Source organism: Tenrec ecaudatus, chromosome 10, assembly GCF_050624435.1.
Source record: "Tenrec ecaudatus isolate mTenEca1 chromosome 10, mTenEca1.hap1, whole genome shotgun sequence".
Classification (NCBI taxonomy): domain Eukaryota; kingdom Metazoa; phylum Chordata; class Mammalia; order Afrosoricida; family Tenrecidae; genus Tenrec; species Tenrec ecaudatus.
Window position 1 is genome coordinate 137206243 of NC_134539.1, and position 18792 is coordinate 137225034.

At 50.5% G+C, this 18792-nt stretch overlaps 2 protein-coding genes across 2 annotated transcripts; one reads left to right on the forward strand and one right to left on the reverse strand.

Moving 5' to 3' along the window:
• Positions 1-214: 214 nt before the first annotated feature.
• Positions 215-5978, forward strand: KLHL10 (kelch like family member 10). The gene is made up of 5 exons (XM_075561818.1): positions 215-408; positions 3255-3744; positions 4302-4919; positions 5266-5415; positions 5604-5978. The coding sequence occupies exons 1-5, from the start codon at positions 215-217 to the stop codon at positions 5976-5978; spliced, it is 1827 nt and encodes a 608-aa protein (XP_075417933.1).
• A 197-nt stretch (positions 5979-6175) lies between these two features.
• KLHL11 (kelch like family member 11) lies at positions 6176-16361 on the reverse strand. Its single transcript, XM_075561816.1, has 2 exons — positions 15768-16361; positions 6176-11035 (listed from the first exon to the last, which is right to left on the reverse strand). Exons 1-2 carry the CDS (start codon positions 16310-16312, stop codon positions 9454-9456), a joined length of 2127 nt encoding a protein of 708 aa, XP_075417931.1. The 5' UTR covers positions 16313-16361; the 3' UTR covers positions 6176-9453.
• Between the last annotated feature and the right edge of the window lie 2431 nt (positions 16362-18792).

An 18792-nucleotide genomic window follows, 5' to 3' on the forward strand; every position in this document is an offset into this window, starting at 1 on the left:
GGTAGGGGCAGTGGGGGGGGGTGTTCCAGAACCTGAGGGCACAATCCTGGGCGTGATCTCACTGCGGGCCCAGGATTCTGGAACTTGGACTGCCCGATGGGTCCTATTTGAAAGATGTAGTAGGGAAAAGGAGCGACAACTGGCTAAAGAGGCCCCCCACATCCCTCCCCGACACCCTTAGAGAGCAGCCTCTCTCCGCTGATCCCCGGGTGCCATGGAGATGGGGAGCAGTGCGGTCTCTACACGTTTCCACCAGCCCCACATGGAGAGGAAGATGAGTGCGATGACCTGTGAGATCTTCAACGAGCTCAGGCTAGAGGGCAAGCTCTGCGACGTGGTCATCAAGGTCAATGGCTTTGAGTTCAATGCCCACAAGAACATCCTCTGTAGCTGCAGTTCCTACTTTAGGTACAACAGGGTTGCTGGATGAAGCCGAAGGGGCCCCTGGGGCTTAGATGGAGACGGACACTCTGGTTCCTTGCGGTTTTCCCGATGCCACCGTCTCTGGGTCAGGGACGCGCTCAAAGCTCTGGGCTCCTGTGAGGCTGAGTCCCCGGGCTCCTGAAGAGGCTCTTGGGGCTCAAGCCTCCTCTCTCTGGTTCTCAGTGGGACGGACCCCGGTCACCGATTGATTGGTGGACCTGGTCTCCTCTTTGGGATTGCCATCCAAACATTTTCTGTTTGGGGCAAAGTTGGACATCTCTTGTAGGTTTCCCATGGAAACACAGATGAATCTGCTACTTGGGCCACTTCTGAATCCCAATCCCAGGAGAGGCTGTTTCAGATGGGGTGATAAATAAATCAAGGGTTGGTTGGGAGAAGATGGGAGGCAAGGGGACAAAGTCATACAAATACTTACCAGAAAGGTCATTTTGACCAAAATCATTTTAACTCAGGAAGTAGCAGGGCTATTTTACTCAGGAGCGGAAGGTATTAGAGTTATCAGTTGAAGTGAGGGCAGGATCTATCTCATTCCTGCTATGCAGTCAGTACTCTCATGGCGACTCCTGTGGGTTCCCGAGACTGTCACTGTTGACGGGAGTAGAAAGCCCAGGCTTTCTCCCACTGAGCTGCTGGTGGTTTTGAACTGCCAACCACTCATATTGCAGCCCAACAGGTAACTGCTACACCACCAGAGCTCCATGAAGGTGGGATCAACATGTCATACGCCGAGACTCCAGAGCAGGATCTGGAAAAGGAACTATGTTCCGTTTTGCAGGTCCTAAGGTGCCTGCCACTTGTCACTTCTACCTTTGTAGTACAATAGCAACGTTCATTAGGAAGTGTTGATTCCAACTCAGAGTGACCCCATGTGACAGCGACCAGCTGTCACCAGGCTGTCATCATTACAGGAGTGGACTAGTAGGTCTTCCTCCCTGGGAGCTGCTGGGTGGGTTTGAAGCACCAACCTTTCGGTCAGCATCTGCACATTGAACCACTATGCCACCTGGGTTCCTTAAGGTAGCTCTCCATCCTCACATCTACTGGTGCCCGATGCCTGGTGACCCTACAGGATGGAGTACAAGCACGCTGCAGGGTTTCCAGGCCTTACATCTTCAGCATTGCCCTGTCTCCTGTGGAGCAGCTGGCTCTGAACAGCAACCAGTGTGATGCTTAACTCACCGTGCCACTAAGGCTCCTTGAAGCCACCCTCATTCCCTGACACCGAGTGGGTGCTCATAGCGACCCTACAGGACAGGGTAGAACTGTCCCTGTGTTTCTGAGTCTGTAACTCTTTGCAGGAGTAGAAAGCCCCTTCTTTGTCCCACGGTGTGGCTGATGGTTTTGAACTTCAGACCTTGCGGATTGCAGCCCAATCATAAAGATTACACCACCAGCGGTCCTTTAAACCCCCCCTAGCAGCACTGAATAAATGCACATAGCTGTGTCCCAATAAGATGCTTTAAAGGCCCTAGAATGTGCATTTAAGATTATTTTTACACATCTAAGTATGTTTATTTAAAATGTAGTAAGAATCATTTTTAGCTCATGGATGGTGGAAAAACAAAACATGGGCCCGATTTGTAGAGTCCCTGCTATAGAAGAAAAATGCCTCCAAATCCATAAGCTCTTAGAAAAATGAAGCAAAACATACTAGATAGGAGAGACTTCTGTCTCACTCAGCACCCAGAGAAGTGCCCACAGACACAGGGGCCCAATAAAAGTAACTAGAGGTAACTAGAGTGGGCCTTGTTTATTGGGTGTCTATTTTGGAGCACATGCTCTCTTAATAAAGAGATTAAAAAGCCCTGTCCTAGTGACGTCCCAGTTCTGGTAGCGGAAACAGACATTGCAGAGTAAGTGAAAAGATATGCTAGCCCATCATCCTAAGTGCTGGGAGTGGGGGAGTGGGCAACAAGAAGGCATGCTAAGTAGGGGAGTCATCCCCTTGTTAACAAAGTGCCATCTAAGCAAACAACTTAAGGGAACGAGGGAGGGGAATGGAGATCAGCACGAGCCGTCCAGGCTGGGGGACGGAGAGTCCTAAAGGAGGAGTACGTGTGGTGTGTTCGGGAGAAAGGAAGTGGGTCAATAGGACGGATGTCAGGTGGAGACAAGTATGGCCTAGAGATCAGGCCTCGTGGCCCAGGTCTCAGAAGGCTTGTACAGCCCCTGGTAAGGACATTGTCCTTTATTCTGAGTAGGAAGAAAAGTCAGGGGAAGGTTTTAAGCGGAAGAGCAACATAACCTTTCCTAAGAATCAAACTGGCTGCCGGGATCTGATGACAAATGCTAGAGGTGCCAAGGGCGGAAGCCTGATCAATTAAGAGGTTACTCCAGAGTTAAGGCGTGGGGGCGGGGGAGGCGTGGGGGCGGGCTGGACCGTGGAGGTCGCAATGGCAATGAGAAGTGATCAGACTCCAGATGTGATGCACGACACTTATTAAACACATGTATCACTCAAGTTTCATTTCTACCAGCAAGGTAGAATTTGGTGGTCACTGGGTCGGGACAGCAACGTGTTGGCCCCAGCTCTAGACCTCAATTTCTCCACTCACAAAATGGGGGTGGAGTTATTGTAAGGAAAAGGCAAGAATGACGGGCGGCAACTCGCCTTGAAGAATCCTCTGCTTATCTACTGTATAAAGTCCAGAGGCTTCTCCCTTCTCCAGGTCATCTGATTTCCAACACGCTCCCAATGTCCTGTGTGAAAACTGCCTACCTGCTGCTTAGGGATGAAAGGGGCAGAATGTGGCAAACTGGGAAGACTGCTTCTGTAGTTGCTAGTTTGTCTTGTTTTTCTTCCCCCCTAGAGCTTTGTTTACAAGTGGCTGGAACAACACTGAGAAGAAGGTCTACAACATCCCTGGCATTTCCCCCGACATGATGAAGCTGATTATTGAATACGCATACACCAGGACCGTCCCCATCACACCGGACAACGTGGAGAAGCTGCTGGCTGCTGCAGATCAATTTAACATCATGGGCATCGTCCGGGGCTGCTGTGAGTTCCTCAAGTCGGAGCTGTGCTTGGACAACTGCATCGGCATCTGCAAGTTCACCGACTATTACTACTGCCCGGAGCTGCGGCAGAAGGCCTACATGTTCATACTGCACAACTTCGAGGAGATGGTGAAAGTGTCCGCGGAGTTCCTGGAGCTCTCAGTCACTGAGCTCAAGGACATCATTGAGAAGGACGAGCTCAACGTCAAACAGGAAGACGCAGTGTTTGAGGCCATTTTAAAGTGGATTTCTCATGACCCCCAAAATCGAAAGCAGCATATTTCAGTTTTACTTCCCAAGGTCAAGTTTAGTTGTGTTTGTTTGACTCCTGGAGGGGTTGGCCTAAGGGGCACATTGAGATGGACCCGATTCCTGTCCCATCCATCTGTCCCGCACTCCTCCTGTTCTCTGGAGTTCTGCGATTCATGGTTGCCTTGGCTCTGCCAGCTCCTCCTCCCCTAGCTGTCAGTCTGTGACCATCTTCCTGCCAGCGGGGGAGGAAGAGAGAGGGCAAGGCCTTCACAAAGGGGTATTGATCCTTCCTTCTCCCACCCCAGGGTGGAAACCCAGGGTGTGGCCTGCGGTTGTAGCCAGTTGGCGTTAAATTGTTACATGACCGATGGCGATAGTGGCAAGTAGCCAGGGGACAAGGGCCACAGCGTTGCTTGGTTTCAGTCCAGTGGCAGACGATCGCGCCTTCCAAGTTCACTCTTGGCATGTAAGTGTCGGCCACCTCCCCCAAAGCTTTCAAGTGAGTTACACATTTCAAGGCCAAACAAAATCTCAGCCTCTTTCCCAGGCAGACGGATGCAGGCGGCCTCATCTCCTCTGAACGACTCGCTGTGTTTCCTCCTCAGGTCCGCCTGGCTCTGATGCATGCCGAGTACTTCATGAACAACGTGAAGATGAACGACTATGTGAAAGACAGCGAGGAGTGCAAGCCAGTCATCATTAATGCCCTAAAGGCCATGTATGACCTCAACATGAACGGACCCTCGAATTCTGACTTCACCAACCCGCTCACCAGGCCCCGCCTGCCCTATGCCATTCTGTTTGCAATTGGCGGCTGGAGTGGTGGGAGCCCCACCAATGCCATTGAGGCATACGATGCTCGGGCAGACAGATGGGTGAATGTCACGTGTGAGGAAGAGAGTCCCCGTGCCTACCACGGGGCAGCCTACTTGAAAGGTTACGTTTATATCATTGGGGGGTTCGACAGTGTGGACTACTTCAACAGTGTGAAGCGCTTTGACCCGGTTAGGAAAACTTGGCACCAGGTGGCCCCGATGCATTCCAGACGCTGCTACGTCAGCGTGACGGTCCTGAGCAATTTTATCTACGCCATGGGAGGGTTTGATGGCTATGTGCGCCTCAATACTGCCGAGCGCTACGAGCCGGAGACCAACCAGTGGACGCTCATCGCCCCCATGCACGAGCAGAGGAGCGACGCAAGTGCCACAACACTTTATGGAAAGGTGGGGCCGGTGCGCGGAAGGGGCGCACAGCGCAGAGACCACACCTGGAAATGGCCCATGCTCTGTGCTTCGGGGTGGGGGGGGAGGCAGATTTGGATGGAGAACACAAAGTGGCAGTCCCCGCTCAGCTGTACTGACCTGCTCCTTCAATGCCTCCCGGGGTCGATTCTCTTTGTCCTTGTTTTCCTTGATTAAAAAACAATGCAGGCGAACTTGGGGACGGGGGGGGGGGGTGGGGGTGTGGGCGGACAGGAATCAGGGGTTTATGGAAGGGCATTTGAAGATGTGTTCCTCTTCCCCCCCCACAGAAGGGGTTTTCAATACTCTTGGGGCTCTCTTCACACAGGTCTACATCTGTGGTGGCTTTAATGGGAACGAATGCCTGTTCACAGCAGAAGTGTACAACACTGAGAGTAATCAGTGGACAGTCATTGCACCCATGAGAAGCAGGAGGAGTGGAATAGGTGTCATTGCCTATGGAGAACACGTCTATGCCGTAAGTCCCTCTTGGACCAGTGCCCCAACCACGACCCCCTTGATTCAGTCACCAACAGTGAGCACTGGCCCGGCTTTAAGATCCAGGGTAGACTTGGGAAGGGGGCAGTCTGGTCACCGACCCTCCCCGCTTTATCAGTAAGCAGCAGTAGAGGCTAACGGCCAGCCTTGTTTCTTTCGCAACTGCAGGTAGGCGGCTTTGATGGAGCTAACCGCCTCAGAAGCGCAGAGGCCTACAGCCCAGTGGCTAACACTTGGCGCACGATTCCCACTATGTTTAACCCTCGGAGCAACTTTGGCATCGAGGTGGTAGACGACCTCTTGTTCGTGGTGGGGGGCTTTAACGGCTTCACAACCACCTTCAATGTCGAGTGCTACGACGAGAAGACTGACGAGTGGTACGATGCCCACGACATGAGCATCTACCGCAGTGCTCTGAGCTGCTGCGTGGTGCCCGGGCTGGCCAATGTGGGGGAGTATGCGGCTAGACGGGACAACTTCACAGGACTGGCGCTGCGAGATGAGGTCAAGTATTCCGCTTCGACAAGTACCCTGCCTGTATGAGCCTCTCCATTTAGCTAATAAAAAGTCTAAGCAGTAAGAATTAATTCTTTTTTTAAATAAATGCAGTGTTTAAATGTGTAAGAGTACTGGAAAGTGTTCACCTTAAGGGGGCCAGGGCTGGATGGCCGGAAAGAGAGGAGGCAACTGCCCAGAGCTGCGTGAATCACCAACAGCAACAGCAGACACACACACCCAGCTCTAAAGAAATACGTTTATTGAAAACTGACGTGGAAACAATGAGTCACTTTGCCATAGAAGAGAAGAGCACGTTAGGAGGGTGCAACAGGCGACTGAACAATGTAGTGTCTCAAAGGGTCCTCTGACTCCAGGAGCTAGCCACGAGAACACTCCCAGCAGGGTAGGCGCCTTCGAGGGCTGGCCCACGGAACGCCGTGCATCGCTCAAGCAGCACATTTCTGACACGGGCTCGGGGCGGGCTTTTCACGAGGGCACTGTAGAGCAGGGCTCTAGCGTGTGCGCTTCCGCATAGGACGTCTGTAGTCCTGCACAGGACAGACGCCCACAGAGGTCATCGACGAAGGAAGCGGGGATTTGGCCAATGCCTTGAATCGAGATGACTACCCTAGGTCTCAGTTACTGTGTTACAGCACTCGACTGTGCGCTGCCATGTTCCCAACGACCAACACATAAAACGTGAGCATTGTAACAAAACTGAACTTGTTCACAAGTAAACTGGAGTGGTGAAATGGGACACAACGTCTGACGGCCAACGATAACAAAGACTGAACGTTTTCTCAGTCTACAGTTAAAGGAGCCCTGGGAGCACTCTACTTTTGTAGTGTCCACAGAGCGCTCAGGGCACAATCCTGTCCATTTTGAAAGACATATATGGTCATAGACCTTTTGATGCCAGCTTAATTTGAGGAAAGCAAGGAATGCAAATGTACAACCCAGCTGACCCTGCCCAGAGTAGAGAGTGTTGATACTAGAATTACGATGCAGAGAACGAAGTATTTCAAACCGCCCCCGTGCTGCCCTATTTAGTCAGGAGAGACACAAAAGGGAACAACGCGGCTCCCAGAAACTGCCCGACAAGCAGCCTGCAGGGCTGACACAAACCATCCCCACATCTGTGATCTTTCCGGTTTCAGACCACTCCGTTCCATATGAAGAATATGACCTTTGAAATGTGTGGTCCCAGAAATGCTATACAAAATCAGACGATCCAAAAACAAAAACAACTGTAAGTGACCTTTAAGGTTATTTTACAAAAACAGGAGAACGAAAAAGCATTCTTTCTGATTGGCACAGCAAGAGCAGAGTTGACTGTCAAGACGCACAAGCCAGGCATGCCGACAGCTGCAGCTCCCGGCTGACATTCTCAACACCGCTGACTGGTTAAACGTGGGAAGGGGCCCCCGCTTCTGAGATGCAAGCGGTCCCACTCAAAGTTAGACACGAGGGGGCTTCCTATCAAAGCATTCGTCATGGGAACAAAGGAAATCGAGAGGTAATGGAATTGCCCCACTAACTCTGAGCCCCTTCATGGAGCTCTGACTTTTTTGGTACAACTGATTCCTCCCTCCTCTTCCACAAAACACAACAGGCTTACTTGAACAGGCCTTAAGCTGTCCTTTGTAAGCCATGCTTCTGAATACTCAGATTTCCACGATCACAAAGGAAATCTCTTGCCCAGAGAGCCACCTTAGGCCTGGGTCAAAATTGGAACTTTTCTGCCCAATCTCATTTATAGTTTCAGAATGTCAGCCTTTAACAGATGTAAGCAAATCTGGTTTCCTTCCGTATTAATAAGTCAAGTTAGTCTTTCAGAGACACAAGTTATTGCTGTGAAATCACACGTGTGAACTTGGCTATGACAATCAGGAACTCCAGAGCCAGGAAAACCCACACACATCATCATGCAATGAAGGACTTACCCCTTTCAGCCCCAGCCTAGGCCGCCTGCTGAATTAGAAAACAAGTTACAATCAAGGTCTCAAAATAGGCGTTGCCTACATCCCATCAATGCCCATTTCTGCCCTATCACGTGGGTAAAAAGACAATGCTACAAATCCTTGGTCATGACTGTCCCAGAAGGCAACATTGAGCCCCAAACACAAGCCTGCATACACCACCCTTCTGGAGAGAAGCTGGCACCCAGGGGAGAAGCTAAGTTTGCTGTGCCTTGGAGCGAATGGAGTGTCAACTTCTATGATGGTATCCTAGAATGCCTAAGAAGATAAAGACATTGTAATTTAAAAAAAAACAACCTTAAAATCAGGAAAAAAAATCAACTAGACTCATACTGCCAACCATTAGAGCAAGATCTTTACTGGTGCAGGCCGTTCTGCTTCCCCGAGAGCTGGTAACCACAGAGCTTGCTCAGTGTGTGTGAGAGTCACAATGCGCAAGCATCCATGAATCACCACTGCCAGGCTACACCGCTAAGAGCCCGAATGGTACTCTGGCCTCCACGTTCCTCTAGGCCTCCGGGTTACTAGGCAAACTTAGCACGATCAGGGAAAAGATACAGTGAAACTTGTCTGTAGCAATAATCCTCCAAATGGTTACTTCCTTTCCTTTTTTGAACCAGAATGAGGATTCTGTACCCTATGCACTGAAGCAAAGATGAAAAAGGCATCAAATATCGATTGTCATAGCATTATTTACACGCATTAACTTCTCCTCAAATAAGCCTGCAACTTCTGAAAGAGTTAAGGAAAATTGAAATGGGTTTGAGCTCCCGGTTTGCAGGAAGACGATTTCTCGTCCTGCTGAAACAAACGTCACATATGTAACTTCCTCCGTGTTTGAGCAAATCAGCGAAACAGATAAATACTTCTGCCAACTACCATAACCTCAGCTTGATGGCTTTGAGGCTATCCATAGTTGTTAAAGAGGTTAAAAAAATTTTTTTTAATTAAAAAAAAAAAACAGGAGCCAAGCACAAGATTTTTAACAGTCGCCTCTTCTAGGTGGCATTTCTGGAGAAACACATACAATGGAACATCGATGCAAACTTTCTGAGATCTTGCTGAAAAATTGTGCTTTCCCCTTCCATAGGGTCTCACTATTGCACATGCCTCTGCTGGCGAGGGCTCGATGCAGAAACGCCCTCTGGTCACAACCAACCCTTCAGGATCAAAGAGGAAAATCAAGGTTAAGTGTGCAAGTGAAAGTGGTGCTTACAGCAGGTTCAAGATAGGAGTCCCGTGGACAAAGGAGTTATAACTTGTTGGCAGAAAAAGAGCCACCTGGTTTCCCCACTTGTCTTTAATAAGATCCTATTTAGCGAGTGCACCTGCGCCACTCAAGGAGCGAGAAAGATGGCGAGCTAAGAGAGGTGCCGCCTCCAGAACTGAGCTGCCGCCTCCTCAGTGTGTAAACGACTTCTCCTTGACACGTGGTCGCCATCGGTTCAGGGAGTAAATAAGTTACTGGCATCTTTTCCTCAGGAACAGCCTGGATTGTGTCAGTCTCAGGGGTGACTGTTCTGAGCGCCCTGCCGGGGAACCTAGCATTCGATTTGAGAGCTCGGCACCCGACGCATGTTCAGGGCGTGCCGGTGTATCTCCTGCATCTGTCTGATCCGGTCCTTCTGCCACATTAAGTTTTGCGGCATTGGGTACCTCTGCGTGCCATGCAAATACCGGTACGGGATTCTCACGTGGCAGGCGGTGGCCCGACAGCGGGGCTGTGGCATGGGAGGGAGCAGCATCCACCTCTTGCGCTCAGCACAGTACCGGTAGGCTTCTTTCCGATACTGTTTGTCAATGTCATCGCTGTTCTTCCACCCGCCAATGATGAAGACGTCGTCTCGGTAGTAGCAAATGGCCGCCCCTTCAATGCTGAGCACTTCGGGAGGCAAGCTTTCGAGGATCTCATCGGAGACTTGGCTGGCGATTTTCCGCACGGCTTCCTCATTTTCTAAAGAGTAACTCTTAGGACAGCATGACGCTGTCTGGTAAAAATTTGAATTGACCACAGACATTTGGAAAAAACAGTAATTGTCAATAAGTGGCAACGATTCCACATCTTGCCACTGCCGAGTCTCTGTGTCGTAGCACGTGATGACAGCCTTTAGTCCGTCTTCAGTGTCCCGGTCCACCGGTGTGCGGGCAGCAATGTACATAAACCGGTCTTCAATGGCGAGCGCTTTGACGTCTCGAAGAATCTTGGGTGCCGATTCCAAGTTGTGCCATTTATCGAGCTCGGGATTATAAACAGTCACATCTTTAAAGCCAGGGCTAAAGTTGCCATGGCCGCCAATGCTATAGAGCTTCCCTTTGACCTCTGCTAGGCCGAACGAGTGTTTCCTGGTCATCAGACTGCAAACGTGCTCCCAGGTATTCAAATTCGGATTGTACCTTTCCACAGTTTTAGCAAACCCTGGCTCCATGGACCCAGCGACGTAGACGTAGGATTCGGTCACTGCCACCGCGTGCCCGTCGAGGTGGTTGTGAATGTGAGGCAGGCTCACCCACCGGTCCTCATCCACAAAGTACCCCACGCATTCACTCAAGTAGTCCCCCCCTTCTGACACACCTCCAATCACCATGATCACATCCATGTTTTGCCCATAGCGAGGCAAGAGAGAGACATGAGCAGCAGGGTGCTGGAGCGTCCCCGACTGTATGTTCTCCGCTCGCAGAGCGTGCCTCTCCACCGCATCCGCCACCAGCTTAACGCAAGCTTCACTATTGGCCACCAGCCGCTCTGGTTTGACGTGCCGGGTCAGGTACGTGGGCTTCATCTGGGACAACCGGAGCAATTTGAAAAGGTCCTCAAAGTACCTCTCTCTCTCCTCCGCGTTTCTCTGAACCCACTTTAACACTGTCTCGAAGAGGACCTCTTCAGAGTCAACCGTTATCTCCAGGTCCGAAAGCCAGTCTCGAATGAGGTGGAAAGGCAAAGTGTAAAATTCCTCGTCCTGGATGACTTTGTGGAAATTCCTTCGGATCATGTCGGCAGCTTTCAGAGCAAGCTGGCTCAGGGTGTACATGTGGGCTAAGCTATGGATGGCCACACAGTTCGAAAGATGAAGCTTTTTCTTGAGAAATTCTCCACAAAATTCTTTTAAACGAATTAATAAAAACCTAGAATCAACAGAAAGAGAAACGGTTAATTTCCAAACATGCCTATTTCCCAATGTTGCATTTTTGGAAGCATCTGAATCACACAAGTTGAGATGGTTGGTTAAAGTCACTTTCTGACATTTGAGAAAAGGAAATCCTCCCAATGAGAGATCATTGTGTTTGAAGCACGAATACAGATAACCTTCATATGCTTATTTACATGAAACAGCACGGAGTTTGGAACGCCAAGGGCCACCCTGTCCACTTCCACCTGCCCTCCACAAATACAAATCCAGACCGGCCCCTGCAACCATGTCCTAATTTCTTGCCATCACCAGCTTCTTCTGACATGAGGGGATGTCAAGGGAAGACTTTATGAAGCATCGACTATAAGGAGCCAGAGGAAGGAGCCAGAGGAGCCCTCGTGGCTGTTAGGAGTTGAACTGCTACCCTCAAAGCTGGGAAGTTCAAACCCCGCCAGTCACTCTCCAGGAGAAAGTTGAGGCTATCTGCTCCCATAAGGATTTATAGCCTCAGAAACCTAAATAGGAGAGGTATGAGTCAGAATCGACTCAGGGAAGGAATGGGTTATAAGGCGCGCCGGTGGCCTACTAACTACACGGTCAGCAGTTAGGAATTATTGGCCTCTCCTTGGAGGAAGATGAAGACTTTTACTCCCAAAGAGGGCCAATTCTACCCGCACTACAAGGTTGCTGTGAGTCAGAAAGGACTTGGTGGCATACTGGTTTCCAGGGTGGGCAGTTAACTGCACAGTCAGGTTTGAACCCAGCAGTTGCTCTACGGGAGAAAGATGATGCTGTCACATGCCATAAAGATATACTGAGTTGGCACTGACTTGATGGCAGTGGGTTTGTTTTATTTAAATATGGTTTAACTACAACCCACCTGTCGGTCTGTCATGCTGCAGTGGTTTTGGGGGGGTCACCAGTGGGGGTCACCCACGGTAGACAGGTTTCTGCTTCAAGACTCGGGCAGACCAGGTAAAGTGATCTATTTCTGAAAATTAGCCAGTGAAAACCACCCTGTGGATCACAACAGAACACCACCCACCTCACGTGCTCTGGGCAGGTTTCAGGAGGCAGGAGAAAATGTGTGGTGGGGTAGAGGCCACTGATGGCAAGGGAGGGCCTCAGTGAAACAGACCAGACTGCCCCGAGCAGCCTCAAACAAGCTCCTGAGGATGGTGCGAGGCAGGCTTACAGTCGTACCCAGTCAACTGGCAGGCAGCTGTCGGCTCAACTTTGTGGCATAAGGTAGGAGCAAGCAGGAACTGTCACTCTTGGTCTAGTAGGTCGGATTATCACCCCGCTTTCTGAGAATGATCCTGCCTCAGGCTTTGAGGAAGACTTCAGGCAGAAAACTTCATCATTCCACCACCCAACCTGCCAGGGTACCTGCCTTCCCAGTCCAGCCTTTCCATTATAGCATCTCCCCTCTTGGCTTCAAGGACTCAGCACCGACAATGAGCCCTCAGTCCTGGAGAATCCCGGTCTCCTGCACTGGATCTTTCCACCAGCACACAAACTTGCTCTAGGAGCTCGCTCCTCTCCTAGGCAGGGCGGCATCGGGAGAGCCCAGGAGCGTTCAACCCTGTTGCCCCCTCCCCAGCTTCTTCTCTTCCTTATCCATAATCTCTTCCTAAGTAATTTCACGCAGACCTATGACTTTAACACATTAAAGACGGGATATTTTTCTTACCAACTTACCCAAGTGGCCGGGTATTTTTTCGGCTGTTAGGTTTTTTTTTGGCATTAAACCATAAATGGGTTTACATCATTAACTTTTTTATCATATTTATTTATAACTTTCAGTTTTTGAATATAAAATGTCTCACATTATGAAACAACATTTTGCAATGTATGCGGAACATTATTTTATGAACTATAATCTTCGTGAAATTATATACTTCTTGTAAAAATAATCGACATAATCCATATTACTTTGAAAAATTAGAAGAATTAGGGCTAAGGGTTTCTTCATGTCTTTCTGTGTAACGGGAGACAGCTTGAGTGACTTAGGGGATGTTCTACATCTCACTGAGGTTTGATCGTGGTAAGTGCACAACTCCTTGCAAAACAATTCAAACAAATAGTAACTATGTGATTTAACCAAAATGCACTAAAATGCTACATAAACAAAAAGAACATGAAGACAATCTAGTTTGATTCACTACTGATGTAAACATCTAAATAGACGAAGTAGTTAAAATATATCCAAGCAGATGGCATCTAAAGACAGCATGTAGAAATCACGAGTTATCTCGTGACCTGTCCGTAACAGAATGGCGTGTGAAACAGGCGTAAACTCGGGATCCGTCTGCAATGTTTAAGTACCAGTATATGCTAATCTCCCCCCACCGGTATCTCGAGCATCCAATGTCTCACTCAGACATCTTAAGTCAAACTCCTGACCCTCCCCTCATAGCTTCCTCTCTGTCAGTCTCACACACCTTCATTAAGGACACCCCTTCAAACGGTTGGGTCAAAATCCTAGCAGTCTCCCCCAAACCCCCAGCAAGTCCACAATGACTCCATCAGTGACTAAGCATTCAGCTGCTTTCAACAGGTTGGCAGCAATGACCGCACACCTCCTCCTACTATGACTGGACTAGTGAATTGTACATCATGTGAATTATTTGTCAATGAAACTGTTTTTAAAAAGGTTGGCGGTTACACCCACCCAAAAGCTTCAAGGTAGAAAAGATGTGGAAGTTCGCTCTTGCCCAGGGATGAAAGGTCAGAAGGCAGGCAGGAAAAGGAAATAAAGACTAATAGCAGGGAGAAGTGGAAGAGCACCATTACAATCAATGTCATGGCACAAATGTGCAGAAACTGATGAATGGAAAACTAGTTTTCCCTGGGAACTCCCCCCGCCCCAGAATCACAACGGAAACACCCAAAAAAAAAAACAACAACACACAACCAAAGGGGAAAAAACAAACAACAAAAAGGCAACACAGAAGTCCCTGGGGGCCGGGGATGGCTAAGAGCTGTTAAGTGCTCCACTACTGGGGAGGGTTAGCGCTGTGAACCCGCCCAGAGGGGCTTCCGAGGGTGGCCCTGGGCCTCTGCTGCCAGAAGGTCACAGCATCGACTAGCCTGTGGAGCATCACATGGAGGAGTTAGCATGAATTGGGACGGACTTTAACAGCAACTACCAACAAACCAGACTCCCTGCCATCAAGTCTGTTCTGGCTCACCGTGATCTCACAGGGACTGCTCTCCTGTGGGTTTCAGACACTTTACATCTCTATGGGATCAGGCAGCCTCATCCCTCCCCTCTCCCTTGTGTTCCAACCCACGACCTTACAGTTAGCTCTATGCTTGTCCACGATGCCACCATGGCTCCGCTCACAGTAACGCCTTCAAACCACACCTAGAACTGGATGCTGCCCATCACCCTTAGCCTCCCTCAATCCAAGCCACCACCCCCTTCTGACCCTGTTAGCTCCCTGCCTCTGTTTGTGGCACACAGCAGGCTTCAAACTAGGCCCCATCATTCCCGCCGCCGCCCCCCCCTCCCACCACACACATACACAAAAGCTTCCCATCTCATTCAGAGTGGAGGAAGGCTCATGTCCTTTCAGGATCTGGATCCATCCCAGTCACAACCTCAGGGCCTTTGCACCTGGGCTTTCTAACAAAAAACACCCCTGCTTCCTTCAGTTTTTTGTAAAAGGTCTGCAGGAGAGGCATTCTGCTGGTTCAGAAAAGATCCTGTCCACCCAGCACTTTCTGTATGCCTGATCTTGCTTTAGCCCTCAACATGTAACAATCATCCCACACACTCCAGTTCTCGAGATAAAATTAAACAGAGCAAGAGTGCCACAACACTCAGAAGATGTGATCTGATGCCTAAGCGTCGGAGTATGTAATGCGATATGGTAAACTTTTTAGACAGAGAATAAAGTACGGGACCCGCATAGGTGTTCACTGTGGCTACCAAGGCATATATGTATTGTAGGCGATATGCGTCCGCCAACTCTAGCAGCCCAATCTGTGTGTGTACAAGAGGTGAGAGGTGCGTGTGTTGTGCGCGGGGAAGCTGTTTTTGCCAGCTGTCCCGTCCTGGGATCCCCATTTCTGAACTCTATAACCTTACAGGCACGAGGGGCAAGAAATGCAGCGGGGACGTGGCCCTCACACAAGTGATGTGGCCCACAAGTGTATTTGTTCACCTAACACAGCTGTCACGGAATACTGCCACCTTTGTACGTGGCCCACCAGCTTCCTAACAGAGTCCAGCATCCACTCTCCATCCGGTCCAACCATTCATTGTCGTTTAGAAGCCGCTCGTTCCCTTCAATTTCCTCCCCTCCCGCCTTCCTGTCACACTCCCTGTAAAACGCACTGGGCTTCCATACCCTGGTCCCCATCACCTACTTGAGCAGTGTCCCCGCCCGCCCCCTTCTCTAACCCAAGCTGGTTCCCTGCACCCAGCCTGGCAGCGTCTGCCGGCGGGGAGAGCCTTTGGCACGGCCAGTTCGTTCCTGCCATTCGGAGGTGGGTCTCAGTGTGCCCTCCTCCGCCAAGTGCTCGCTCTGCGCCATCGTTAGCCTCTTACCCGAGTCTAAGGCGATCCCCGACGGGCTTCCTTTGCCGCCCCCACCCCCCGCAACCCACCCACTCGCCCTAGAATCGGAACCCCGCCAGGGAAGGGCACCGGGCACCGGGCCGCTCCATCCCGGCTGGCGCTCATCCCTGGACCGCGGGATGCCGCCCGGGCCGCCTACCTGTCGGCCAACTCGAGCACCTCGTGCACGCTGCCCGTGCTGACGCGGATGCGGCCGGTGTACATGTACTCGATAACGGCTTCCACCGTGTCGGGCTCCGGCCCCGGCTCGGAGCTCCACTTGCGCATCTCCACCCGGCCCGAGCGGGATTCGGAGAACTGGCCCGAGAGCAGGGGCGTGAAGTACTCGGTGGCGGCGGCCAGCACCGAGCGGTGCGCCCGGAACTCGCGGCCCCCGGCGCCGCCGAAGCACAAGGTGATGTCGCAGAAGAGGCCCTGGCGCCGCTGCTCGTTCTGCCTCCAGGACAGCTCCGAGCAGTGCGAGCTGCACTCGAAGTCCTCGGCCTCCGGGCCGGGGTCTCCCCCGCTCGCCTCCATCGCCGAGATGCCCGGGCCGGGCCCGAAGTCCACCGCGCCGCTGCCGCGGACCTCGGCGGCCAGCCCCGCGGAGCCGGCGGCCGCCGTCTCCATGCTCTCCATCTCCAGCACCTGAAGGGACGCGGCCGCGGCGGCCGCCGCCGCCGCCGCCACCGCCGCCGCAGCCATCTTGACGCCGCCGAGCCGCGACTCCGCAGCCGGCGAGCGGAGCGGCCGTTCTGGGGCGACGCGGAGGATTCTGGGAAGGTGGTGGGCGGGGGGCGGGGCCCGGCCGCGGCCGGCGCTGCGCACGCGCGCCGCCTCCCACCGCCGCTCGCGCGCGGGAACCTGCCGCCTCGCCGACGCCGTTGCGAACCCGTCGCCCGCAGAGCGCGCTGGAGGGAGACACGCGGGCATTGGGAGCAACAATGGGAGTCGCCTCGCGAAGGTCAACAGGACAGCGATTGCATGCTTCCCCGGGCTCCCTAGGTGCCGAGGGGGCGGTTCCGACTCGAAGCAACCTCACACCTTGGTGTTCGGTTCGACTCCGTGCGACCGACCGTATGCAAAACAGAGCGAAACACTGCCCGGCCCGACGTCATCCTCACAATTAGTCATTTTTATGAGCCTTCGATGCGGCAGTCACTGTGTGACTGTCCAGGGACGTCCTCTTTTTCGCTGCGCCTCCACCAAGAAGTGCAGCCTTCTCCACGGACTGGTCTCTCCCGACAACCTGTGCGAAGTACCAAGTCGCGCATCCTGGCCTCCAAGGAGCACTCGGGCCAAGACAAATATTTGTTTGTTTGTGTTGGCAGGCCATAGTACTTTCGGTATTCTTCACCAGCACCATAATTCAACCACACTGCTCTTTCTTCCGTCTTCCTTATTCCATTTCCAATGTTCACATGCATCTGAGGCAATTGAAATGATTATGGCTTGGGTCAGGTGCACCTTACGCCTCAAAGTAATCTTGCTTTTCAACACTTTCAAGAGCCCTGTCCATGTATAGCAGATCTTCCCAATAGAATGTGTCCTTTGAACTCTGGACTGCTGCTTCCATGAGCGCAGGTTGTGGTTCCCAGCAAGACACAATCCCTGACAGCTTCCATCTTTTCTCCATTCGCCATGATGCCACCACTGTTTGGTTGTAAGAGTTTTGGTTTTCTTGATTTTTGAGTTGTAATCCATACTGAAAATCCTTGATGTTCACCAGCAAGTGCTTCGAGTCCTCCTCATTTTTCAACAAACGAGGTTGTGGCATTAGTTTGTTTTCAGGACTGTCTCTTGACCCGGTTACAGGCTCCACCTGAGAACCATGTAGTGTTCTGGAATTTCCATTCTTCTCAATGCTATTCATATGTCTGGGCATAGTAAATAAAACACAAGCAAGCATATTTCTGGTGTTCTCTGCTTTGAGATAAGATCCATCTGACGTCGGCAGTGATATCCCTCATGCCGTGTCCTCTTCTGGATCTGTTCCGAACCCATCAGTGTACTGCCCCAACCATTGCTGGATGATCTTCGGCAACATTTTACTTGCATGTGATATTAATGATATTGTTCTGTAAGTTGAACATTCTGTTGGGTCACCTTTTTGTTTAATGAGTACAAATATGGGTCTCTTCCAGTCAGTTGGTCAAGTAACTGTCTTTGAAATTTCCTAGCATAGACAAGAGAGTGCTTCTAGTACTTCACCTTGTTGAAATATTTCCATTGGTATTCCATCAATGGCTAGTTTGGGGCTAATTGCTTTCAGTGCAACTTGAACTTTTTCCTTCAGTATAATTGGTTCTTGATCATATGCTACCTCCTGAAATGGTTGAATGTCAACTAGTTCTTTTTGGTACCGTGACTCTGTGTATTCTTTCCATCTTCTGTTGATGCTTCCTGCATCGTTCAATATTTGCCCATAGGATCTTTCAATATTGCAACTGGAGGCTTGAATTTTTTCTTGCGTTCTTTCAGTTTCAGATATGCCGAGAGTGTTCTTCCTTTTTGGCTTTTTAACTCTAGGTCTTTAGACATTTCATTATAATATTTTACTTTGTCTTCTTGAGCTTCCCTTTGAAATTTTCTGTTCAGCTCTTTGACATCATCATTTCTTCCATGTGCCTTATAGCCTTATACACTATGATCAAGAACTAATTATAATGGAGTCTTTTCTGACACCCATTTTGATCATTTCTTTTCGTTTTTCCTGTGTTTTTAATGACCCTTTGTGTTCTTCACTTATGATGTTCTTGCTGACTCCCACAGCTCTTGTGGTCTTCCTTCATTAATATTCAATGCATCAAATCTTTTCCTGAGATGTCCTAGACCAGTGGTGCTCAACTTCCCTAATTCCGCGACCCTTTCATACAGTGCCTCATGTGGTGGTGACCCGCCCCCAACCATAAAATTATTTTTGTTGCTACTTCATCACTGTCATTTTGCTACTGTTATGAATCAGGAGACCCCTGTGAAAGGGTCATTTGACTCCCAAAGGGTCATGACCCACAGGTTGAGAACCGCTGATCTCATTTTAGCTGCTGACATTGAGCCTCTGCATTGTCTCTTCCCACAGAGGTAGCCAATATGATTTCTGTGTATTCCATCTGGAGCAGTCCAGGAGTATAGTCACCTTTTGTGTTGTTGACAAAAAAGGTATTTGCGATGAAGAAGTCATTGGT